Source organism: Geospiza fortis, unplaced genomic scaffold, assembly GCF_000277835.1.
Source record: "Geospiza fortis unplaced genomic scaffold, GeoFor_1.0 scaffold1118, whole genome shotgun sequence".
Classification (NCBI taxonomy): domain Eukaryota; kingdom Metazoa; phylum Chordata; class Aves; order Passeriformes; family Thraupidae; genus Geospiza; species Geospiza fortis.
The window spans coordinates 5,770-25,319 of record NW_005054890.1 but is presented as its reverse complement, the minus strand read 5'-3'; the positions used below and the strand labels follow the sequence as shown (position 1 = coordinate 25,319).

The window sequence follows — 19,550 nt, the reverse complement described above, 5'->3', positions numbered from 1 at the left end:
CCATGGCCCCAAGAAGGACTCCTCTCCTCTTGATGGACTGGAATTGAGTATTTACAGGGTGATGGGTGGAGACTTGAAAATTGGAAGATGTATTGGAAATGTGGTGGGGGGAGGAGGAAATGCTTTTTTTGTGGAGTGTTCATTTTCCAGGTGTGTGTGTGCGTGTGTGTGTGTGTGGTTTTTTTTTTCCTTTTGTAGTTTAGTTAATAAACTTTTTTTTCTAAGGTAGAGGCCTGCTTTGCTTATTTCCTAGTCACATCTCACAGCGAACACCAGGGAAGTATATTTTCATGGGGCACTGGCATTGTGCCAGTGTCAAACCATGACAATGGTTCATGCCTTAAACATTGTTATGAAGTGTTGCTCACTATAGCAAAAACTGTATAAAGAGGCTATAACCACTGAAGCCTCCCTGAAGAACTCTGGACTGTGAATTAAGCTGCCTAGATAAGATAAAGAGCACACACTATTGTTTAATCTCCTCAGGTCTAGGGAAAAGCAAACAAGCCTGAGGGAGAAGAATGCATCCACATGAAAGCCAAACACAGCAGAAATTCTTCCCTGGCTGAGTTTGGGGTGGGAGAGACCACAGCCCCCAGAAGCCAGGTTTACACAGACTCCACCCTGAAATGAGGTGGCAGGGAGGAGGTTTCGGGTGCAACCTCTGGTCAGAGGCAGTGAGCACCTGTCCTCCCTTACACAAACTGGCTGAGCTGTGGAACCCCCAACCCCACAGATCCATTAAAGACCCCCCCGAAGTGCCCCCTAGAGTAATTCCTGAAGCCTTGCACCACAGGACTGCACATGATGCAACAAACCCAGAGTCCATAGTAAGAGACAATGGCAAATTCCTCCCCCCCGCCGAGGTGCCTGGGTTTTCCTACCTAGTCTGAGCGTATATTAACTCATGGGATTCTATGCTTTTTGGGGGGATCTTCACCACTAAGAAGACCAGCTGGAGAGGATCAATGGAACATTGTTAGGATCCACAGGAGGTGATATTTTCCTTATTCTGTCTCTGTCACTCTCTTTCTGTCCCCCCACCTATTTTCTGTTGGAATGCTGGGGGACACAAGACAGATGATGGACTTTGGACTTGGTTAACATAAGAGATTTGATAACAGGATGCCTTGGCAAAAGCAAAAGGAACTTTGAAAATTAGGTCTAGATTGCAAGAAGGTTAAATCCGACAGGTTTACCGGAAAAAGAAAATCTCATTAAACTCTGCAAGCAAGAGATGTTGTAATATGCATAAGTTTGTGTATGTGATTTTAACCTAATCATTGTAGTACACATTACTAGTCTCCCTGAAATAGTATATATGCGTTTGTATCCCACAATAAAATCGGATTCTGATCACTGAATCAGTCTTCCCTGTCTCTCTCCATAACCAACAAGTCACCAGAAACAGAAAGCTTCATATTTTTAAACAAAGAACATTTAATGTATCTACAACTTGGCACTGCTCCAAGAAGTTAGGAAAGCAACTCATTTCAGAATTTGTATGTGCCTGCTGCACAAAGCCCAAGAAAGGATATAAATCCAAATTCCTACCTTCTTTTGATGAATATGAAAAAAATTTACTAAGGGGTATTCTCACTTTTTCTAGACAATACTGGAAAATAGGGAGATGCCCAAGATTAATAGAAAAGTCCCCATTCTGAAGGAGCTTGACCTTTCCAAAATTATTACTTTTTTTTTTTTGTAACTGCAGTTACAAAAACAGGACAAGTTTTAAAAGAATACCATCACTGCAGAAGAGGGTTGAAGAAACATCTCACCCACTACTGATACTAGCACAATAACCCTGGCAACATAGGGGTCTACTTCACTACTGTCACAGAGAATCTCAGTCATAAAAATTGAGTATTAGCAAGCTACAGATGAAGACAGGAATTCACTGACAAGTCTCCCTTCACTCTATTCACTCTTCTCTGTACCTGCTGCAAGCCAATGCCATCATTAAGTCATCTAGATAAGCTTTGTGGTTGTATGAATACACAAGTGTTTTCATGTTCAGGGTAATGGTTTAAATACCTTCCATCTACTTGTCTCTTCAAATTTAACAATGATACAAATTATTAGAGATAATGACCACCTGAGAGCTGAAATGGCCTAAGGCTTTAGCAGAAGTCTGCATCATGCAATGTCTATATGACAATAATTTCACAGCTATAACAATACAGCACTCGCTGAAGTGATCTAAGAAAGCCTGATTCTAATTCAGCTGTGGAAGCAGGTGAGGTGTCCTGGGTTGACTATAGGATGCTTTTATCCCCAAATCGTCTCATTTGTTTATGCTGAATAATGATAAGTTCTGCACCTTTAAGACTTGTTGCAGAGTGAAGGGGGGAGAGAAGAAGTGTGCAGTTTGTTTTCAGACACTGGACTCACTCCCCCGCCTTCCTCTCCCTGGACTGTGTTGTCTGTGATGAACAGACAGCAGGACAGAGAGCTCTCCTTTTGCTTTTAGTTAGTTTTAGCTGGCTGAGGCAAAGAAGTTCCCTGGACTGTGGTTTTTTTCCCTTTTCTTTGGACCTCTTGGAACCTGCTCTGGACTGAACCCCCAGGGGAGCACCGGCAGCTCGCACCTGTGGCCACTGGGCCGGGCCGGGCCTGGCCTGCGACAAATTCCAGCACCAGGAAGACTGATAAGAGACTGAGTGAGCTGAGCTGCAACCTGGGGATGGGGGGTTTCTCAGTTGGTCATCTCTTTTAGAGCGGCAAGGGGTTTTATTGTTTAATATTGTTTAGGTTCTATTGTTTAATAAACAGCTTTTTTCCACTTTTCTCCAAGGAGGTATTTTCTCCCGGACCAGTTGGGGGGAGGGGCTGATTGAATTTATCTTCCTACCAGAGCTCCTTTGGGGACTCTCTCCCAAATTTTGCTCTAAACCAGGACATGAGGTCAATAAAAAAAGTCACTCATGACTTGCTCTAGAGGGACCTGGACAAGCTCAAGAAGTGGCCCATGGGGATCTCATGAGGTTCAACAAGATCAAGTACAAGGTGCTGCACCTGGGTCAGGGCAACCCCCAGTATCAACACAGGCTGAGAAATGAACAGTTTGAGAGCAGCCCTGCTGAGAAGGACTTGGAGGTGAGTGCTGGTGGATGAGAGGCTGGACATGAGCTGGCAATGTGCACTTGCAACTCAGAAAGCCAATTATATCCTGGGCTGCATCCAGAGCAATGGGATCAGAGAGGTGATTCTGCCTGTCTACTCCACTCTTGTGAGGCCCCACCTGGAGTACTGTGTCTCGCTCTGAGCCCCCCTGTTGGAACTCAGGGCATGGGGAATATTTCCCTGGTTGTCCTGACAGGTCCTGATTCCCAGGTAAACACTGCTTTTAACCTTCGTCCATGGAGAGGGCTTCCAAGACTTTGGGATGAATCAGAATCTAGGAGAGTGTGAAATAGGCTCCTTCTTCATCTACTCCATTTTCTCCAGTGTTGGTAGCACAGAGTGATTGGTTAGAAAGAGCTACAATGCAGGTGCTGTGTAGCAGACAAATAATTAGATATTGGTAGAAAAGTAGAAATAAAGTACATTTTAGGAGTTAATTGGATGAAACAGCTTTAAAAGACCTTGAAACTATGCATCTTGTGATCTTTTTTGCTGTCTTCTCTGTCTGTGTTAAGTCTGGTGCAGACGGCGCGCAGAACTTCTGATAAGAGAAAAATAAACAGCAACCTGAAGACCAAAAAAAGTCCAGTTCGTCTCTCAATCCTGGCACAGAACATTTATTAAGGGGTCTCTCACACAGGGGGCCCCAGAGGGGTCTCCCACACCCCCCCAAAACAGGAAGGACATTGGCCTGGTGGAGCAAGTCCAGAGGAGGGCCACCAAGATAATGGGAGGGATGGAGCACTTCTATGAAGAAAGGCTGAGAGAATTGGGATTGTTCAGCCTGGAAAAGAGAAGGCTTTAAGGAGACCTTAGAGCAGCCTTCCAGTACCTACAGGGGACTTAGAAGGAGGCTGGAGAGGGACTTTTCACAAAGGCATGTAATGACAGGACAAGGGTGAATGGCTTTAAACTGAAGGAGGGTAGGTTTAAATTAGATATTAGAAAGAAATTGTTTGCTGTGAGGGTGGTGAGACACTGGAACAGTTTGCCCAGAGACATTGTAGACTTTCCCATCCCTAGAGGTGTTCAAGGCCAGGCTGGATGGAGGTCTGGACAACCTGGTCTAATAGGTGTCACTGCTCATGGCAGGGGAGTTAGAACTATATTATCTTTAAGCTCCCATTCAATTCAAACCATTCTAGGATTCCATGATTCTATGAACATTTTTCTTAGTGTAAGCTTCCTTGTATAGAAGAACTCTAGTTACATATACATCCCCTGTCTTAATTAATTACACTTTATAATCCATTAACGTTTGAAAGTTAATTGTAGATAAAGATTGCAAGTTGCACTGATGCTATTAGGCATCTACATTATTAAGATGATTATTTTGTAGTCTCATTTGGGACTGTATGAAAATAGATTTTTGTAATAAGTTTCATTTCAGTAATGTTTTATTGATGGTATTCCTGGGAAACCAAAGTCCTCACTGGATACACAACAAAAGAATGCTTCTTTCCAGGAACCAGCTGGACTATCACTCTGTAATGGAATGCCTCAAGGGGAATGGGATACCTGCAAAATGGAGGGCTTTGAAGACACATGGAAACTGGCAAGTGAGGACAAAGCTAGCGAAATCTGATTGCACACAACCTTGAAGCACATCAGAGTGGTTTCAAATGTAGTTTAACCTTTTATTCCTTGTCTGTTCTGATCTTTGTGGAGAGGGAAAGACATTTGCAAACACACCTTACAGGTGACACAAGTATTTTTCATCAGAAAAAATATATTCTGAAACAAGCTTAGATCAGCACAGAACACAAGAACATACTACCAAAAATGTGAAAGTATTTTTTTAACTCTACATGGTACATTAGGACTTCAGCTAAAATATTTGACATGGTCCACATTCTCCAGTTCTTGATGATACACATTAAAAATCCCATAATAATATGGAGTAGACCAAGTGTCAAATCTGTAAGAGAGCAACAAAAAAACAGATCTCTAGAAAACATGATGTACAAAGAAAGGCTGAGAGAACTATGCTAATTTTGACAAAAGATGATGGCAAATGGGCATAAATCTATCTCCATAACAACAGTGGACAGAACAGGGAATATAAATCATAGGAAGGGAAAAATTAAATTATATAATGGAAACACTTTCTAAGGATAAAGATGACAACAGACTAGAACAGGCTTGGGGGGAGTTTATGAAGTGTCCATCCTTTTGGAGGTTCTCAGGAACAGGCAAAACAAACATCAACAGACTGTTATATGTACTATTGATTGTATCCTTAGACAGAAAATAGCTGGAAAACAGGCTTTTCAGCCAAAAAATATTTGGTGTCAGATAGCAGTCAAGAGACATTTCTGTAGTAACAGCAAAAAAAGATCGAAAAAGTAGTGCTTGATGTACAGAGCCAGGCAAACTGCTGTTCTATCTGCAAGCAACTAGAACAGCAATAGTTGCAAAAACAAGATAGCATAGAAAAGCTCCACTGGCAGCTGACAGAAGCCATTGTTAATTGTTTGCTGTAGTTCATAAAAACATGGGAGCAGTCAGTCAGTTAAAAAAAGAAAAGCTCTCCTCAGGGGAAAAAAAAATTGTGTAAAGAGAAAACCACATCAAGGAATCTGAAAACTCTGATTTCACATACAAATAGAGAAAAGATGGATGAATTCACAGAATAGGGATAGAAGCAGAGATAAAGAGCATTTAGATCTGAAGCAGGCAAGTTTCCTCAGATGCATACAGACTAAGACTAAAGATATAAAAATTACTACCAACAAAAGCAACACCCAAAAAATGAAAATTCAATAAAAAGGTGTGTTCTTAGGGCTGCTAAAAAAGGAAGAGGAAAACTAACCTACTTTACAAAGTGTTGATCAGGCAGATTTATCCAAACGTGATTATGTTCACTGACCCCTAGACCTTACAAAATCTAGGAAGTTCTGGAAGAGGAAATAAAATGTAGGGTAGAGCAACAAGGAGAAGCAGGTTGGTTTGCTATGGTAATGAGTGCCTCCACTGAGGAAGCAAAGCCACTCTAATGATATATGATCCAAATCCCATAGAAAGAAAAATTACAAAGATTGAGTCAACATCCAGCCCTAAGGCACAAAGTTCTATACTCAGTCTTTTTATTTTTTTAGCCTGAAATAGATTTTGTCTTTCTTTTCCTTTATTATGCCCTTTTCCATCTTTCCTTCCTTCCTAATCCCTAAGTCACAGAGCACAAATGGTAAAGAAGGAAAAGAACAAGAGGACTCAGTTAAAAATCTCAGTCTACCTGGAAGAAGATCTGTCATCTTAGTATAAGAGCACACCTCGTATACATTTTGAAATACTATAATATCACCGCTTCCTTTATTTATTGCCATAAGTAGCAAAAAGAAAAACGGTATTAATATTCCAATTCTCGCTGCCCAACTTCACCTCGTGTTTGAAACATATGGCACTTTTTAGAATTCAGTCAGGCAAATGGCCAGAATTAGTAACTATCCTAGAATTTTGGAGTACTTGATCTTAGATTTCATATATAACTTAAATATCTGTGAGATTTATGAGTGATTAGTCCCACCCTCTACAGCGAATCCAGTTGTTTAAAGATTAATAATCCAACAATGACTATAAAAAGCTGTGGATTACTATGAAGTGGAATTCACTTGTTTCAATGCTGACTGCTCATTTTATGTTTTTCAATGACATGGTTCAGTCACAGTAATAAGATTACCAGATTAAGAGGCAAAATTATGCAGATTTGAAAAAAAATACAGAAGAGTTCTGAAATTCGCATCCCCTTAATTATGATAAAAATATGTTAATGTCATCAAAGCACCTAAATCTTTGGAATTTCATCAGTCTCAGAGTATTTATTAGGTGCTCATCACACTGGACAAGGCAGAAGAGACAAATGTCATGACATTTGTACATTTGGTTTATTCAGCATTTCTCCAGTGAAAACATAGCACCTGAATGAGAGCATAATGAACCCTACAAAGACTGTAGAGCATTTTTGGTGTACAAAGGACAGTTGTAATATGGACTGATTCTTCAGCTAATTTAATTTACACTATTTTTTAAAACAGACTAAAATTATATTGTCTCCACTATTAACTAAAAAGATGTTAAACCACATAAAACTGTTATTATAAAGCAAATGAATATTACACTTCTTAAACTCAGTCTATTAACACTGATTGTGAATTATACTTTTTAATATATAAGCTGATTTTAAAAACAATAAAATTATTTCTAGATTAATAAATGGTCAAAGCTCATTTTACAAAAACAGGGATATTTAAAACAGAAAACTGCACTATACCATAATCAATCTGCATTGGGTAATCCTCTTCCTTTTTTCCTATGGAAATTTCTATGAAATAATCCAATACATTTAAAACTGAAGCTAACAAAAAGATTTCATTTCAACATTTGACTTCTGAATTTTAAAAAAATTCTCATTACAGATATTGCAAAAGCGAGAGTAGCAAGTCTGTATCATCAAGTTCAAATATGCACTTTGCCTTTTCTTTAAATGAAAATACTTACACATCCACAAATAGTACATAATCTTTACTGTCTTCTGGAATTCTACAGGAATGTCTACTGAAAAATCCTGGTAAAAACAAGGACCTACAGGAAAATTCTCAGGGAGAGGTGGCCAGTTATTTTTTCTACCTGCAAATCAGAAAGAAAAAAAAGGTGATTTATAATACAGTTTTATCTCTGTATACCAGAAAGAGATGCATTTGGACTTGTTCAAATTGTTTTATACATAAATTTCACAAGTGTATAGATAACTTGGGCTACCAAAACCCCAAAGTTTTATTAGCAATCCTCACACAATACTAAAAATAAACTTCAGAAATAAAATGCAATGAAGTACAAGACAGATCAAGGAAAGTACAATATTTTATCTATGTAAAAGACTAATCAGGCATCTGACAGTTCCTATAAAGTCATGAGAAAAGAGGATTCTTCACAAAATAATTTCTCAGAGTTCCTTGACTTTTAAATGTGCATTTCTCTACGTCCCACCATACTCTCATACTTTGTAGAACACAAAGACTGGGGACTGAAAAACATTCTTCATTCTCAGAATGCTGATATTTGTAATACTTGGATTTTTCTAACACTTTGAACCAGTTTCTAATACACTTTACAGTCAAAGCTTTACCTAAAAGTCCATAAGCCTGAAGAAAAGCAGCTATTTAAATGGTGTAAACTACTTCTTTTTGTTACAAGAAGATTCCCTACAGCATCAATATATTTTGATATAGTTGTGTGACAGAGTGAGGATACCACAAAGGTCAACACAGTATCAGACACTTGGATTTCCTGTATGCTAATCTGCTCACAGATTAGAGTATACATTATGCAGAACACAAGTAAATACAAGCATAGACTCAGAGATTCAACTAACTACAAAAAACCTTTACCATAGCATTTAAAATTCTGTATGCAAGAGATACATTAATTACCATATTAAAAAAGTGGAGCTGAATTAGAGACTAACCTAAAGAAAACTTTATTTGAAATTCTGACAAGGTTTTGCTTGCAATTGCTATCTTCAACCATGCCTTTACTAGCAGTTTATCTGTATTGGGTGGGGCTGAGCTGGAGTTCATTTTCCCATAGCAGACTTCCCAGTGCTGTGCTTTGCATTGGGAACTGGAAATGTGTTGAGAACACTCTTGTGTTTTGGCTACTGCTGGCACAGCATCAGCGCTGTCTCTCCAATATTCTCCCCCCCAGTCAGTAGGCTGGGGGGTGGGCAAGATCCTGGGCGGGGCAACAACCAGGCCAGCTGATCCAAATTAACCAAAGGGATATTCCATACCATATGACATCAGCTCAGATATAAAAGCTAAGGAAAGGAAGAAGAAGATGGGGTATTTGTTGTTTACAGTGTTTGCCTTTTGGAGCAACTGCTATGCATGCTGAAGTTCTGCTTCCTGGGAAGTGACTGAACATCATTCACTGATGAGAAGTAGAGAATTAACCTCTTTTTTTTCCACTTTGCTTGTGCACATGCAAACTTGTGCTTTTGCTTTAGTAAAAATACTTATCTCAATGTACAAGTTGTTTTCCATCTTATTTTCTCTCCCCTATCCAGTTGGGAAGGGGAGTGGTAGAGCAGCTTGGTGGGCACCTGGCAGTCAGCCAAGGTCAACCCACCACATAAGAACAGAAAACTTGCAAAAATTATACACTTGCATTATTTCTTTTGCCATTCAGATAAGATGAAGCTGGTAGTTCTGTCCAAACAGGTACAAGGCACTAATTATCTGTTAAATTTTCTGCCACTTCCACTGACCATTTGTGGTGGTTCTATATGGCTTGTTTTTTGGTGAGGAGAGAGGAAGCCAGCCACGGAAGCGATTTTCTGTGAGGAGCTGCTGGGGACTTCCTCCATGCCTGACAGAACTAGTCGCTGGCTGCCTCTGAGTGAAATGGAGGTTTTTGGAGTTCACTTGAGTTAGCAATATGAATTAAGCATTTAAATTTTAGGTTGTAGAATTATGTGTGAATTTTAGCCTTTTATTTAAGAAACCTCTGCGATAGTAAAAAGGACATAGGAAAATGCAAATTTCTGAAGCTTCTTGCATAAAGAACAATACCGGGAGAAGAGCAAGGAATGCAAGAAACCCAGACAAAGAGGCTCCTCTGTCTCCAAGGTCATCAAGACCGACAGACTACTCAGATAAGCACCAAGGGACCAAAAGTGCATGCACAAAGGAGAAAAGTTCAAAAGTTCAGTCATGAGGAGGACCACAATCTTCAGCCTCAGAGACCACCAGAGACCCCCGTGCAACCACCACAGCAAGCAATGCATGCCCAGAAGGGTGTGGATCTGATTACTGTGCGAGGCAAGAACAGGCGGGGCCAGGGGTTGAATATGTATGAAAAGGTTGTGTAATGTATTGCATATGGAACATCTTCGTGAATAAAGATGTGGGACAGCCCGAGGCTCAGGGCACAAGTTTTCATGAGAGCTATCTCGCTTGTGCCAAGTGCTGACATACATACCCACTTCATAACTACATCAGGTTGTGGAGTCTATTTATTCCGCATATTGCTTCATGAGAATAGGCATGCTGCTAACCTAATTAGAGAAGCTGGTAACGCCTCTATGATAACATATTTAAGAAAGACAAAACCACGGGAAGCTCTCTTTTTCTCTCGCCTCCAAGGAGTGGTGAGGGGGCCAGCCAGGCCCCTTCCCTGCAGAGCCCGGACGCCCCACGCAGCCGCGGCTACCTCAGCATGGCTCGCAATGAACTTTGTTTGCTTAGTTGCTTTTAGCCAGCCATGCTACAAACAGAAGAGCAAGGGTGGCAGCAGCAGCTTTTTTTTTTTCAGTGCCCCACATGAGGAAAAGTGTGGAGTGGAGCCAGCAGCCTGCGCAGCTAGTACGATGCCGGTGAGGACCACGTGATCAGCAATGAGAGACATGACAAGCAATTCCCCAATGCAGAGCCTGGACAGAATCAACTTTTCAGTGCTGCAGAACTCTATAAAAACTTTTCAATTGATAGAACTTGAGAACAGACAAAGACCAATTCTCTCCCAAATCAGAGAAAAGAAAAAAGTGAAGACACGTGAGAAGAACAACATGGGACACTAAGGTCGGTGCAAAAGAGGGGGAGAAGGAGGTGCTCCGAGTGTCAGAGCTGAGATTTTTCTGCAAGCCATAGTGAGGACTATAATACAACAGTTTCCCTGTAATTCATGAAGTCCATGGAGGGATGCAGAATTCACTTGCAGCCCACGAGAAAAAGGTTTTCATGCTGGAGCGTGTGGTGCTGAGAAGCTGTGATCTGGAGAGAGGCTTGTACAGAGAGAGAACCCTTGCTTCCAGAGACAGAAGATGAAGACCCTTGCTTTTATACTAGAATAGCTCATCCTTAAAAACAAAACCCCATGAACTAAATGGCCCATGAAAAAAAAGCAGCTGTGGGAAGACTGCTTTGCCCATGGGAAGGACTTCACATTGCAGCAGATTTGGGCGGGACTGCTACTTGTGCAAATTAGAACCACATTAGAAAAGTTCACAGAGAACTGTCTCCCTTGGGAAGTACCCCATGGCATAGCAGAAGAGACTCTTCTCCTTAAGTGAATTGAAGAAAGATTTTTAGAAGTGACAAACGGACTAAAAAGACCATGTTTTTGTCTCCCTGCGCTGTTGGTGGGAAAGAAAATAGGACTGGGGGTGGGCGAAGATGTTCTAAAGGTTTATTTTAGTTCTCATTATCCTCTTTTTAATTCTGTTAATAAATTTTTCTTCCTATATTTTCAAGTTTTGAGCCTATTTTGCCCTTAAAGTGTTTCCTCCTAATCGTTATCTCACCCCATGAGCTTTTTTTTAATTGTTCTTTCCCCCTCTTTTGCTTAACTATAGCAGAGGAGAATAAGTGAATGATTTTTCATGGATGCACTGGCATTTGGCCAGCATCATCCCCCAACACCATTTTTATCAAGCCTTTTAGAGCAGGGGATTTACAGAGGGAGCATACAGAAGGTAACCAAGAAATATTCCCATCCATATTAAAATCTTCTTGGGGATTTCTTAAATGAAACGTATCTGATAATAATTCAGATCTTCATTCTGCAGTATATGGTTACTTCTTTCAGGACTGATAGTTTCAAGACAGTCACATAAAAATCAGACATAATGGTTCAAATTCTTAATAAAGAATGTTATCTGATGTGTCTTCCCACCCCTGTGGCACAAGTTTCAAAATTTTCAACTAAGACTGAAAGACAGATTGATGACTTGGTTTAAGATCAAAAACCAAGTGGCCTTTTTCTAAATACACTTTGGATACTCATATTCCAAGACTGTATCTTGATAAGCAAAAACCTAGCTGAGTTATTTCATTCCACACAAGTTACCATCTCAAGGCCTATTAACATAACTTTATTGGCATGCCTACACTATGAATGCAGTTACCCACAAACTAGCTTCATGCAAGCCCAGGAAGGGATTTTCAGGCATGCCAAAATGAACTAGCTGAAAAAGGAAGCAGCACACATTAATAAGATGTTACAATCTGTGTAATGGCAGAGGAGCAGAGAGAGCTCTCTGTGAATTGTAGAAAGAGCTTCAGGTTTCAATATTCCCTGAAATGAGATAAAAACTCAAACAAAGTTAAATGTTGATACCAAAAAACCAATATTTTCACTTTATTAACTGTAAAAGAGGCAAAGAGAACAAAAGGGAAAAAGTAGAGAAAAGTTGGAAAAAGCTAAGATTATTTTAAAAGCATAGGATAGTTTACCACAACACTGCTACTTTTCTGCTGAGGTGGGGGAGGAAAGCACTTTTTGCCTTTTTTTTCCCCTGCCGCTTGAAGTAGGTTATCTGCATTTTCTGGTCTTGGGGTTGACAGCTTAGCTGGAATGTCTTCTGAAATGCAGATGCAATGCATGGTCCCTACAGCTCATGCATGGCTCCGATCCACTTGTGCTGGTCACTCCAAAGATGCAGGATGGGGGGGGGGGCGTGCTGGCAGTGGCTCAGCTCTGGGAGGCTTCAGGTTGTTTTCACAGCTGTAAAAAGGCTTTAGCAGGCAGCAGGGTGAGGAGGCAAAGGGCAGAGTTTTTGTCCCTCTCTGTGGTATTTTCAGGGTCCCCCGTGGCAGGAAGGAAATGATGAATCTGACTCCATGTTCTTAGAGAAAGGATACTTACAGAAGGCTTAAGAAGATACTAATAAAAATCTCGTGACTCGCCAGAGCCTCGACACAGCTGGACCGTGATTGGTCATTAAGTCAAAACAATTCACATGAAACCAATCAAACAATGACCAGTTGGTAAACAATGTCCAAACCACATTCCAAAGCAGCAAAACACAGAAGATCAGATAATTATTGTTTTCATTTTTCTCTGAGGTTTTTCAGCTTCCCAGGAAGGGATTTTTCAGAAAATATGATGGTGACACCTCTCTCTCTTGCCTCCTGATTTAGCACAGTTTTTGCCCTTCTTTTTCTGGACCTCAAGGCAGCTCACAGTCCATCCCGCACGTAGTCTTCAGGTGTTAAAAGAGATTATGATAAGCAGACACAATGACTAAGCAATTTTTGAGGCATTTTTCTTATTATCAGGTCCTTACATAAGCTCAAGTGCAATACTGTGTAGAAACTGAAAAGAGAAGACTGAAGACATCATAGAATGGTTTGGGTTGGAAGAGACCTTGAAGATCATTTAGCTCCAACCCCCTGCAATGAGCAGTGATGCCTTCCACTAGACCAGGTTGCTCAAAGCCCCTTCCAACCTGGCCTTGAATGTCTCCAGGGATGGGATATTGTATTGGGTCTGACTGAGATAAAGTTCACAGCCCTCACAGTGCTGTGCTTTGCATTAGTAGCTGACAGCTGTTAACAGACCAGTGTTTTGGCTACTGCTGGGTAGGGCTGTCCCTCTGACATTCCTTCCCCCATCAAAGGGATGAGTGGGCAAAATCCTGGGAGGGGACACAACCATATAACGTCAGCTCAGATATATAAAGCTAAGGGAGGGAGGAGGGAGGAGGAAGGAGGGGCATTCATGAGTTTTCAATGTTTGCCTTCCTGGAGGAACAATTACAAGTGCTGAAGCCCTGCTTCCCAGGAAGTGTCCGAACATCGCTGCTGATGGGAAGTAGAGATGGACTTTTCCCTTCACTTATGTGCACACAGACTCACTTCTTTCTTTCTTTCACTGTAATAAAACTCCCTTATCTCACCTGCTGTTTGTTCTCCATCTCATTGTCTCCCCTGTTCCATTGGGAAAGGGAGCGATACAGTGGATTAGTGGGCACCGAGCACCTGGCCAAGGTCAACTCACTACACTCATCTACAACTTCTCTGGGCAACTGTCCCAGTGCCTGACCCCCCTTTTAGTAAAAAATTTCTTTCTACTATCTAATCTAAACCTACCCTCCTTCAGTTTAAAGCCATTTCCCCTTGTCCGATCACAACATACCCTTGTGAAAAGTCCCTCTCCAGCTCTCTTGTTGGCCCCCTTTAGGTACTGGAAAGCTGCTATAAGGTCTTCATGGACCCTTCTCTTCTCCAGGCTAAACAGCCCCAACTCAGCCTGTCTCCATAGCAGAGGTGCTTTAGCCCTCAGCATCTTCGTGGCCTCCTCTAGACTTGCTCCAGCAGTACCAGGTCCCCATCCTTCTTATGTTGGGGGCCCCAGGGCTGGGTGCAGTACTCCAAGTGGGGTCTTACAAGAGTGGAGTAGAGGGGGAGAATCACCTCCCTGGACCTATTGCTGAGCAGACCTACCAGCTTGAAGATATTTTCATTTTTGTCAGTTGCATATGACAAGTGTCCTAAATGTGCAGCCAGCATCTTGAATGCAAATAGCTAGAGTACTATTGCAAAAGACTTTGTCCTCCAATCAAAGTATCTCTAAAATGTTTCCAAAGGAGTTTGCATGAGTGTGACAAGAAAAAAATCAGAAGGAAAGGAATATTGTTCGCCTCATTCGTAACATACAATTTCTGATGTGCAGTACCTTTTATGCAGTCATTTGGCAAAACCCCAATATTCTCTTTCAAGCTTTAAGAGCTCTCTCTTTCCTATTCAACCTCCCCAAAGAGTCCTTTAGATTCTTCATGGACTCTTCAAGCACTTGGATGTGAACAACTTGTCATGGTTTAGGAATGATATTCCCCAGTTCAGTGCTCCCACTGTAACCATGCCAGCAGTCGCTTCCCTTCCCCCTCTAGTTAGAAGCACAAAAGGCAAAGATGACAGGTTGAGAAAAACAATTTACTGGAAACAGCAATGAGATAAGAAAATGAACATTAACAGCAACAATGGTAATAAAAAAAGGTATAAGACAAAGAAACTATTTACACAGAAAGTCTGTGGCAATACCAACCATTTTACCAGCCATGCTTTCTCCCCGTGGAAGGAGCACCCTTCTTCTCAGAAGCAAGAGAGAAAGTCCTTTTCCCCCACCCCTGGCAAATGACATAAGGTAGTATGGAATAACCTTCTAGACACTCCCACAGCCACATTACTGCAGAAAAGAAAAATTAACTCTGTTCTAGTCAAAACTAGGAGACAACTGCAACATAATAAAACAGTAAATATTAATTTTAGAAATATCATGAAACATGCATGCGGTATCAGAGTTGTTTCCTATGATATAGATGAACAAGACTGTCCCTGAAGCCTGAAAGAGACAAGTGATCAATTCAGATCATCAATATAAGTCAGTGAAATTAGATGAAGAGCAATATATGGAGAAGAATATTAAAAAACAAACAAGCAAAAAATTATCTGGGAGAAGAGATACAGAGATTTAATAGAGATATTGAAAAAAATAAATACTGAGAAAATAAAAATTGTTTAATGTAGGGACAATATCATCATGATTCTTTTCCTTAGAAGAATAGCAATTCCTTATTCCCAGATCCTAGCAGATGAGTGGCATAAAGTTTCTAAGAATTTGAATTACTAAGTGGTCATGCAATCTGGAATTGTGCTGCTGTATATTCCAATAACCACAGCAGCAAAAAAATCTCAGCACATGTGGAAATACAACAGTCAGATTTCTAGATACAAGTGAAAAGAACACACAAAGTCAACCTTGCGTGGTGTTTTGGTTTGTTTGAGGTTTTTTAATTTCAGTCTAAAATTTTTCCTGTAGATCTAATTCTAGCAAAGTATCTTCAGTTAAGAGGATGTAAATTCCATATGTGAAATTGCAGTATAAAAACTGATGGTTACTTAAATGTTGTGGCAAAATGAGATACAGATCTTTACTATGGGTTACAAAGCAACATATGAAAAATTAATAGAATATTAATAATAAAATAAATCTTTCTGCTATTAGCATAGAATACTGTCTGTAACATAGCCAAAAGATAAGAAAATGTTTCAAAAGAGTAAAATTCTCCTACAGCTATAAATACTGACAGAAGAGAAATCAAAGAGATGTTACTTATGAAGTTACTTCTCAAACTGCTCCATTTCTATTCAACAGTATTACTTGGATATTAACCTAAAATAAAAATAGCTGATAGCAGAGAGTAACATGTAACATAGGCCTCATTTAAAATTTTTGCTGTGAAAATCTGCACAGGCCAGTTTTTATTCACTGCATTGTTCCAAAGGAAATCAATTTTCTTTTCCTGAGGAGGTTACAAAACCCCCTTTGATCTGTTTCACTACAGTAACACTGTAAAACTAAAACTATTGGAATATTATCCCAATATTACCGGGTGGAACGTGCCTGGGCTCGTCTGACCCTTGCTGCTTGACCAAAGGCGGCACCTGTGGTGTTTCACCTCAGAGACACCCCTGGCTAGCTGTATGTTGCAGCTGGCACTTGGAACAAGTCCAGGCAAGCAGGAACTCGGGTTTTACCTCTGATGGAAAGGCCTTAGGTGAGGTGAAGGAAAAAAGGAGACGGATCCGGCTAGAGGGTCTTGATCCAGAGTTTTATTCCTGGGCACGCAGGCCTCTGAATGTTGCAACAGCTCCAACCGAATGCCGACCGCATGGTCTCAGTGTCCTTTTAAACTCCGGGGACAGGGGGAGGGAAGGGGTAGGTATGCCACCAACCAGGTAGGAGGGGGGAAGTCTCAGGGGACAATTACACCTAGACAGGCCAATGACCCCAGGGCTGAGAAGCATCTTTTGAACTTTAGCCAATCACACGACGCCCTTGCTGTAATGTCAAGCTTGACGGACAGCACTTAGCAGGAGGCAAGGGGAGGGGAAGGGAGAAGGTATTGCCACACCTGGGAAAGGACTGGGATAGCTAAAACAGGAAATTGCATCACACTGCAACATAAACCAGTTTCTAAGAAAAAGTGAAATTTCTGTAATTTAAAAAAAAACATTTTTATGCATACCCCCCTGCTGATTTACACTCTGCATTTCCCTTTCTTTGCGATCTAATTCAGCTGCTTTTCTTTCCAGTTCTTCTTGACGCTTTAGCAGTTCTGCCTGGGCCAAGGCATGCTCCTGAACAAAATAAGCATTATTAGCTATTAAAAACATACAAACACAAAATTAATATTCCAAGTCTATTTTCCAAAATTTAACATCTCCACTTATGAAGATCAACCTAATATTACACAAATTCATGCAGTAACTGATTACTTAAAGGCAGTATTCATTTTCATAAATTATTAGGAAAACAATGTTTATTTATAACATACACAACTTCAGAAGTGTATTTATATTACTATATTTGAAAGGAACCTAGTGCCTGAAAGTTATAAACAAACCTTTGAAATTTGTGTGTAAGCAGGTGATTCTTCTGTTGGTTTCATTATTGCTGGCTGGGTACTGGGTACATGAGTCATTCTCACATTTCCTGGAGGAGGCTAAGAAAACAAGAGACAATTATAGGGAAACAATCTCCTATTCTAATAAACATCTTTCATTAACTCTGAAAAAATGAATCCGGTTGTTTTAAAGGAACTGTTACTGATTTTGGTGGTGCATTCCCCCTTAACTCCTTTCCAGGAACTGAAAATCTGATATGCTCTGTGCAATATTTATAATTTTTAGGTTATAATATATACTCTGTGATGCAGTGTTTCACTTGTTTGTTTTTACACTGCACTATTTTCCATAAACACAACATGGAATTTTATAGATTAACAGAAAGTAAAAAGAATTTTAATTTTGTTCAGACATGAATACCAATAAGGACAGTTATTATTTAAAAGAACAGCAAGATTTAACAGTGATCTGCTCCTATTCTCAAACATGATGCAATTTATTGATAATGTCTTCCAGAGCTATCTACTTCACAAAGGTTAACCAGAGAAGCAGTGTGCCCATATTCAAAAAGGGCAAGAAGGAGGACCCAGGGAACTACAGGCCACTCAGCTTCACCTGAATCCCTGGAAAAGTGATGGAGCACCTCACTCTGGAGGCCATGTCTATCCCCATGGATGACAAGAAGGTGATCAGGAGTAGTCAGCATGGATTCACTGAAGGGAAATTATGCTTAACCAACCTGATTGCCTTCTATGACAAGACAACTACCTGGATAGATGAGGGGACAGCAGTGTATACTGTCTACCTGGACTTCAGCAAGGCTTTTGGCACTTTCTCACAGCATCCTCATAGGCAAACTCAGGAAGTGTGGGTTGGATGAGTGGACAGTGAGGTAGATTGAGAACTGTCTGAAAGGCAGGTCTCAGAGTGTTGTGATCAGTTGCAGTCTAGTTGGAGGCCTGTCACTATTGGTGTCCCCTAAGATTCAATGCTGGGCTCAGTATTGTTAAACTTGTTAATCAATGACTTGGATGAAGGGGTAGATGCCTCCTCAGCGAGTCCACTGATGATACAAAGCTGGGAGGAGTGGCCAATACCCCAGAGTGCTGTGCTGACATTTAGAAAGATCTCAACAGGTTGGAGAGATGGACAGAAAAAGATTCTGAAAGTCTACAAAGGAAAATTCAGGGTCTTGCACCTGGGTAGGAATAACCCCAGGCACCAGTACAAGCTGGGGGTGACCTGCTGGAAAGTAGCACTGCAAAAAAGGACCTGGGGGTCCTGGTGTACAACAAACTGTCCATGAGTCAGCAATAAGCCCTTGTGGCTGTATTGGGTTTGCAGGGCCTGATTTTTGGTAGCAGGGGGGCTACAGGGGTCGCTTCTGTGAGAAGCTACTAGAAGCTTCCTTCATGTCTGGCAGAGAACCCCAGGTGTGGCTCCAAAGATGGACGTGCAGCTGGCCAAGGCTGGGCCAATTAGCAATGGTAGGAAAGCCTCTGTGATAACATCATTAAGAAGAAAGAAAAGTTGTTGCGTGTAGCAGTCCCTATGGACACAACCAGGGCTCCCTGGAGGAACTGAATCAGCATTTTACTTCCTCACCCCCACCCTAGAGCATATCCCTGTAACCCTATAGGTTAGGACTTTAACCCCTTGCCATTGGTCCAAATCTCAATCCTCCTAAAACCTATAAAAGGGGCACATTTTAGCCCACTTGTTGGAACGAGTGCAGACCAGACCTTCGCATCAATAAAGAACATCTCTGCGGAACCCCTCCGTCGCCTCTTCCCTCTCTCTTGTCCACTGTGCCTCTCGGCCTGGGCTAATTGCACCAAGCAGGCAGCTGAAATCCTGAGCTGAATATCACTAAGAGCTGACAATCACTTATGCTTGCTGGCAATAGCCCTGAGGGAACTTTAATTACTCAGCAGTGCAAAAATTTGTTGGCCTGTTAATAGTATTATGAACTGGGAACTACATAAATTGTTCATCGTATTTTTCTTCCTACCTTGATTTCTTAAGAATTTACAAAATGTTTAAGTAATGTTACAGGCATAGCAACTTGCAACACACAATTTATTTTGTTGGAAAATTTATGGATTTACTTATGTTAATTAGAGTTTTGTTAAATTAAATAAATAAAGTATGTTAATTTTCACTACAAATTCCTCCACTATGCAGAGTTCTCTAATAATGATGTTGAGGACTTTAGCTTAATTATTGATCTTTTGGTTT

General features: G+C 40.8%; 1 protein-coding gene across 3 annotated transcripts in view; it reads right to left on the bottom strand.

Moving 5' to 3' along the window:
- The window catches only part of LOC102042439 (secretory carrier-associated membrane protein 1-like), a 36,099-nt gene extending 18,504 nt beyond the window's left edge, over positions 1 to 17,595 (bottom strand). The window contains exons 1-3 of one of the 3 annotated variants that reach the window (XM_031065579.1): positions 17,312 to 17,595; positions 16,934 to 17,045; positions 7,624 to 7,752 (exon numbers count right to left, since the gene is read on the bottom strand). In XM_031065579.1, coding sequence (XP_030921439.1) covers positions 7,624 to 7,752; positions 16,934 to 17,045; positions 17,312 to 17,389 — 319 coding nt within the window. In that variant the 5' untranslated portion in view covers positions 17,390 to 17,595. The remainder of the gene's footprint in view (positions 1 to 7,623; positions 7,753 to 16,933; positions 17,046 to 17,311) is intronic. The other 2 variants (XM_031065580.1, XM_031065581.1) reach the window with 2 other exon arrangements.
- Positions 17,596 to 19,550: the final 1,955 nt, after the last annotated feature.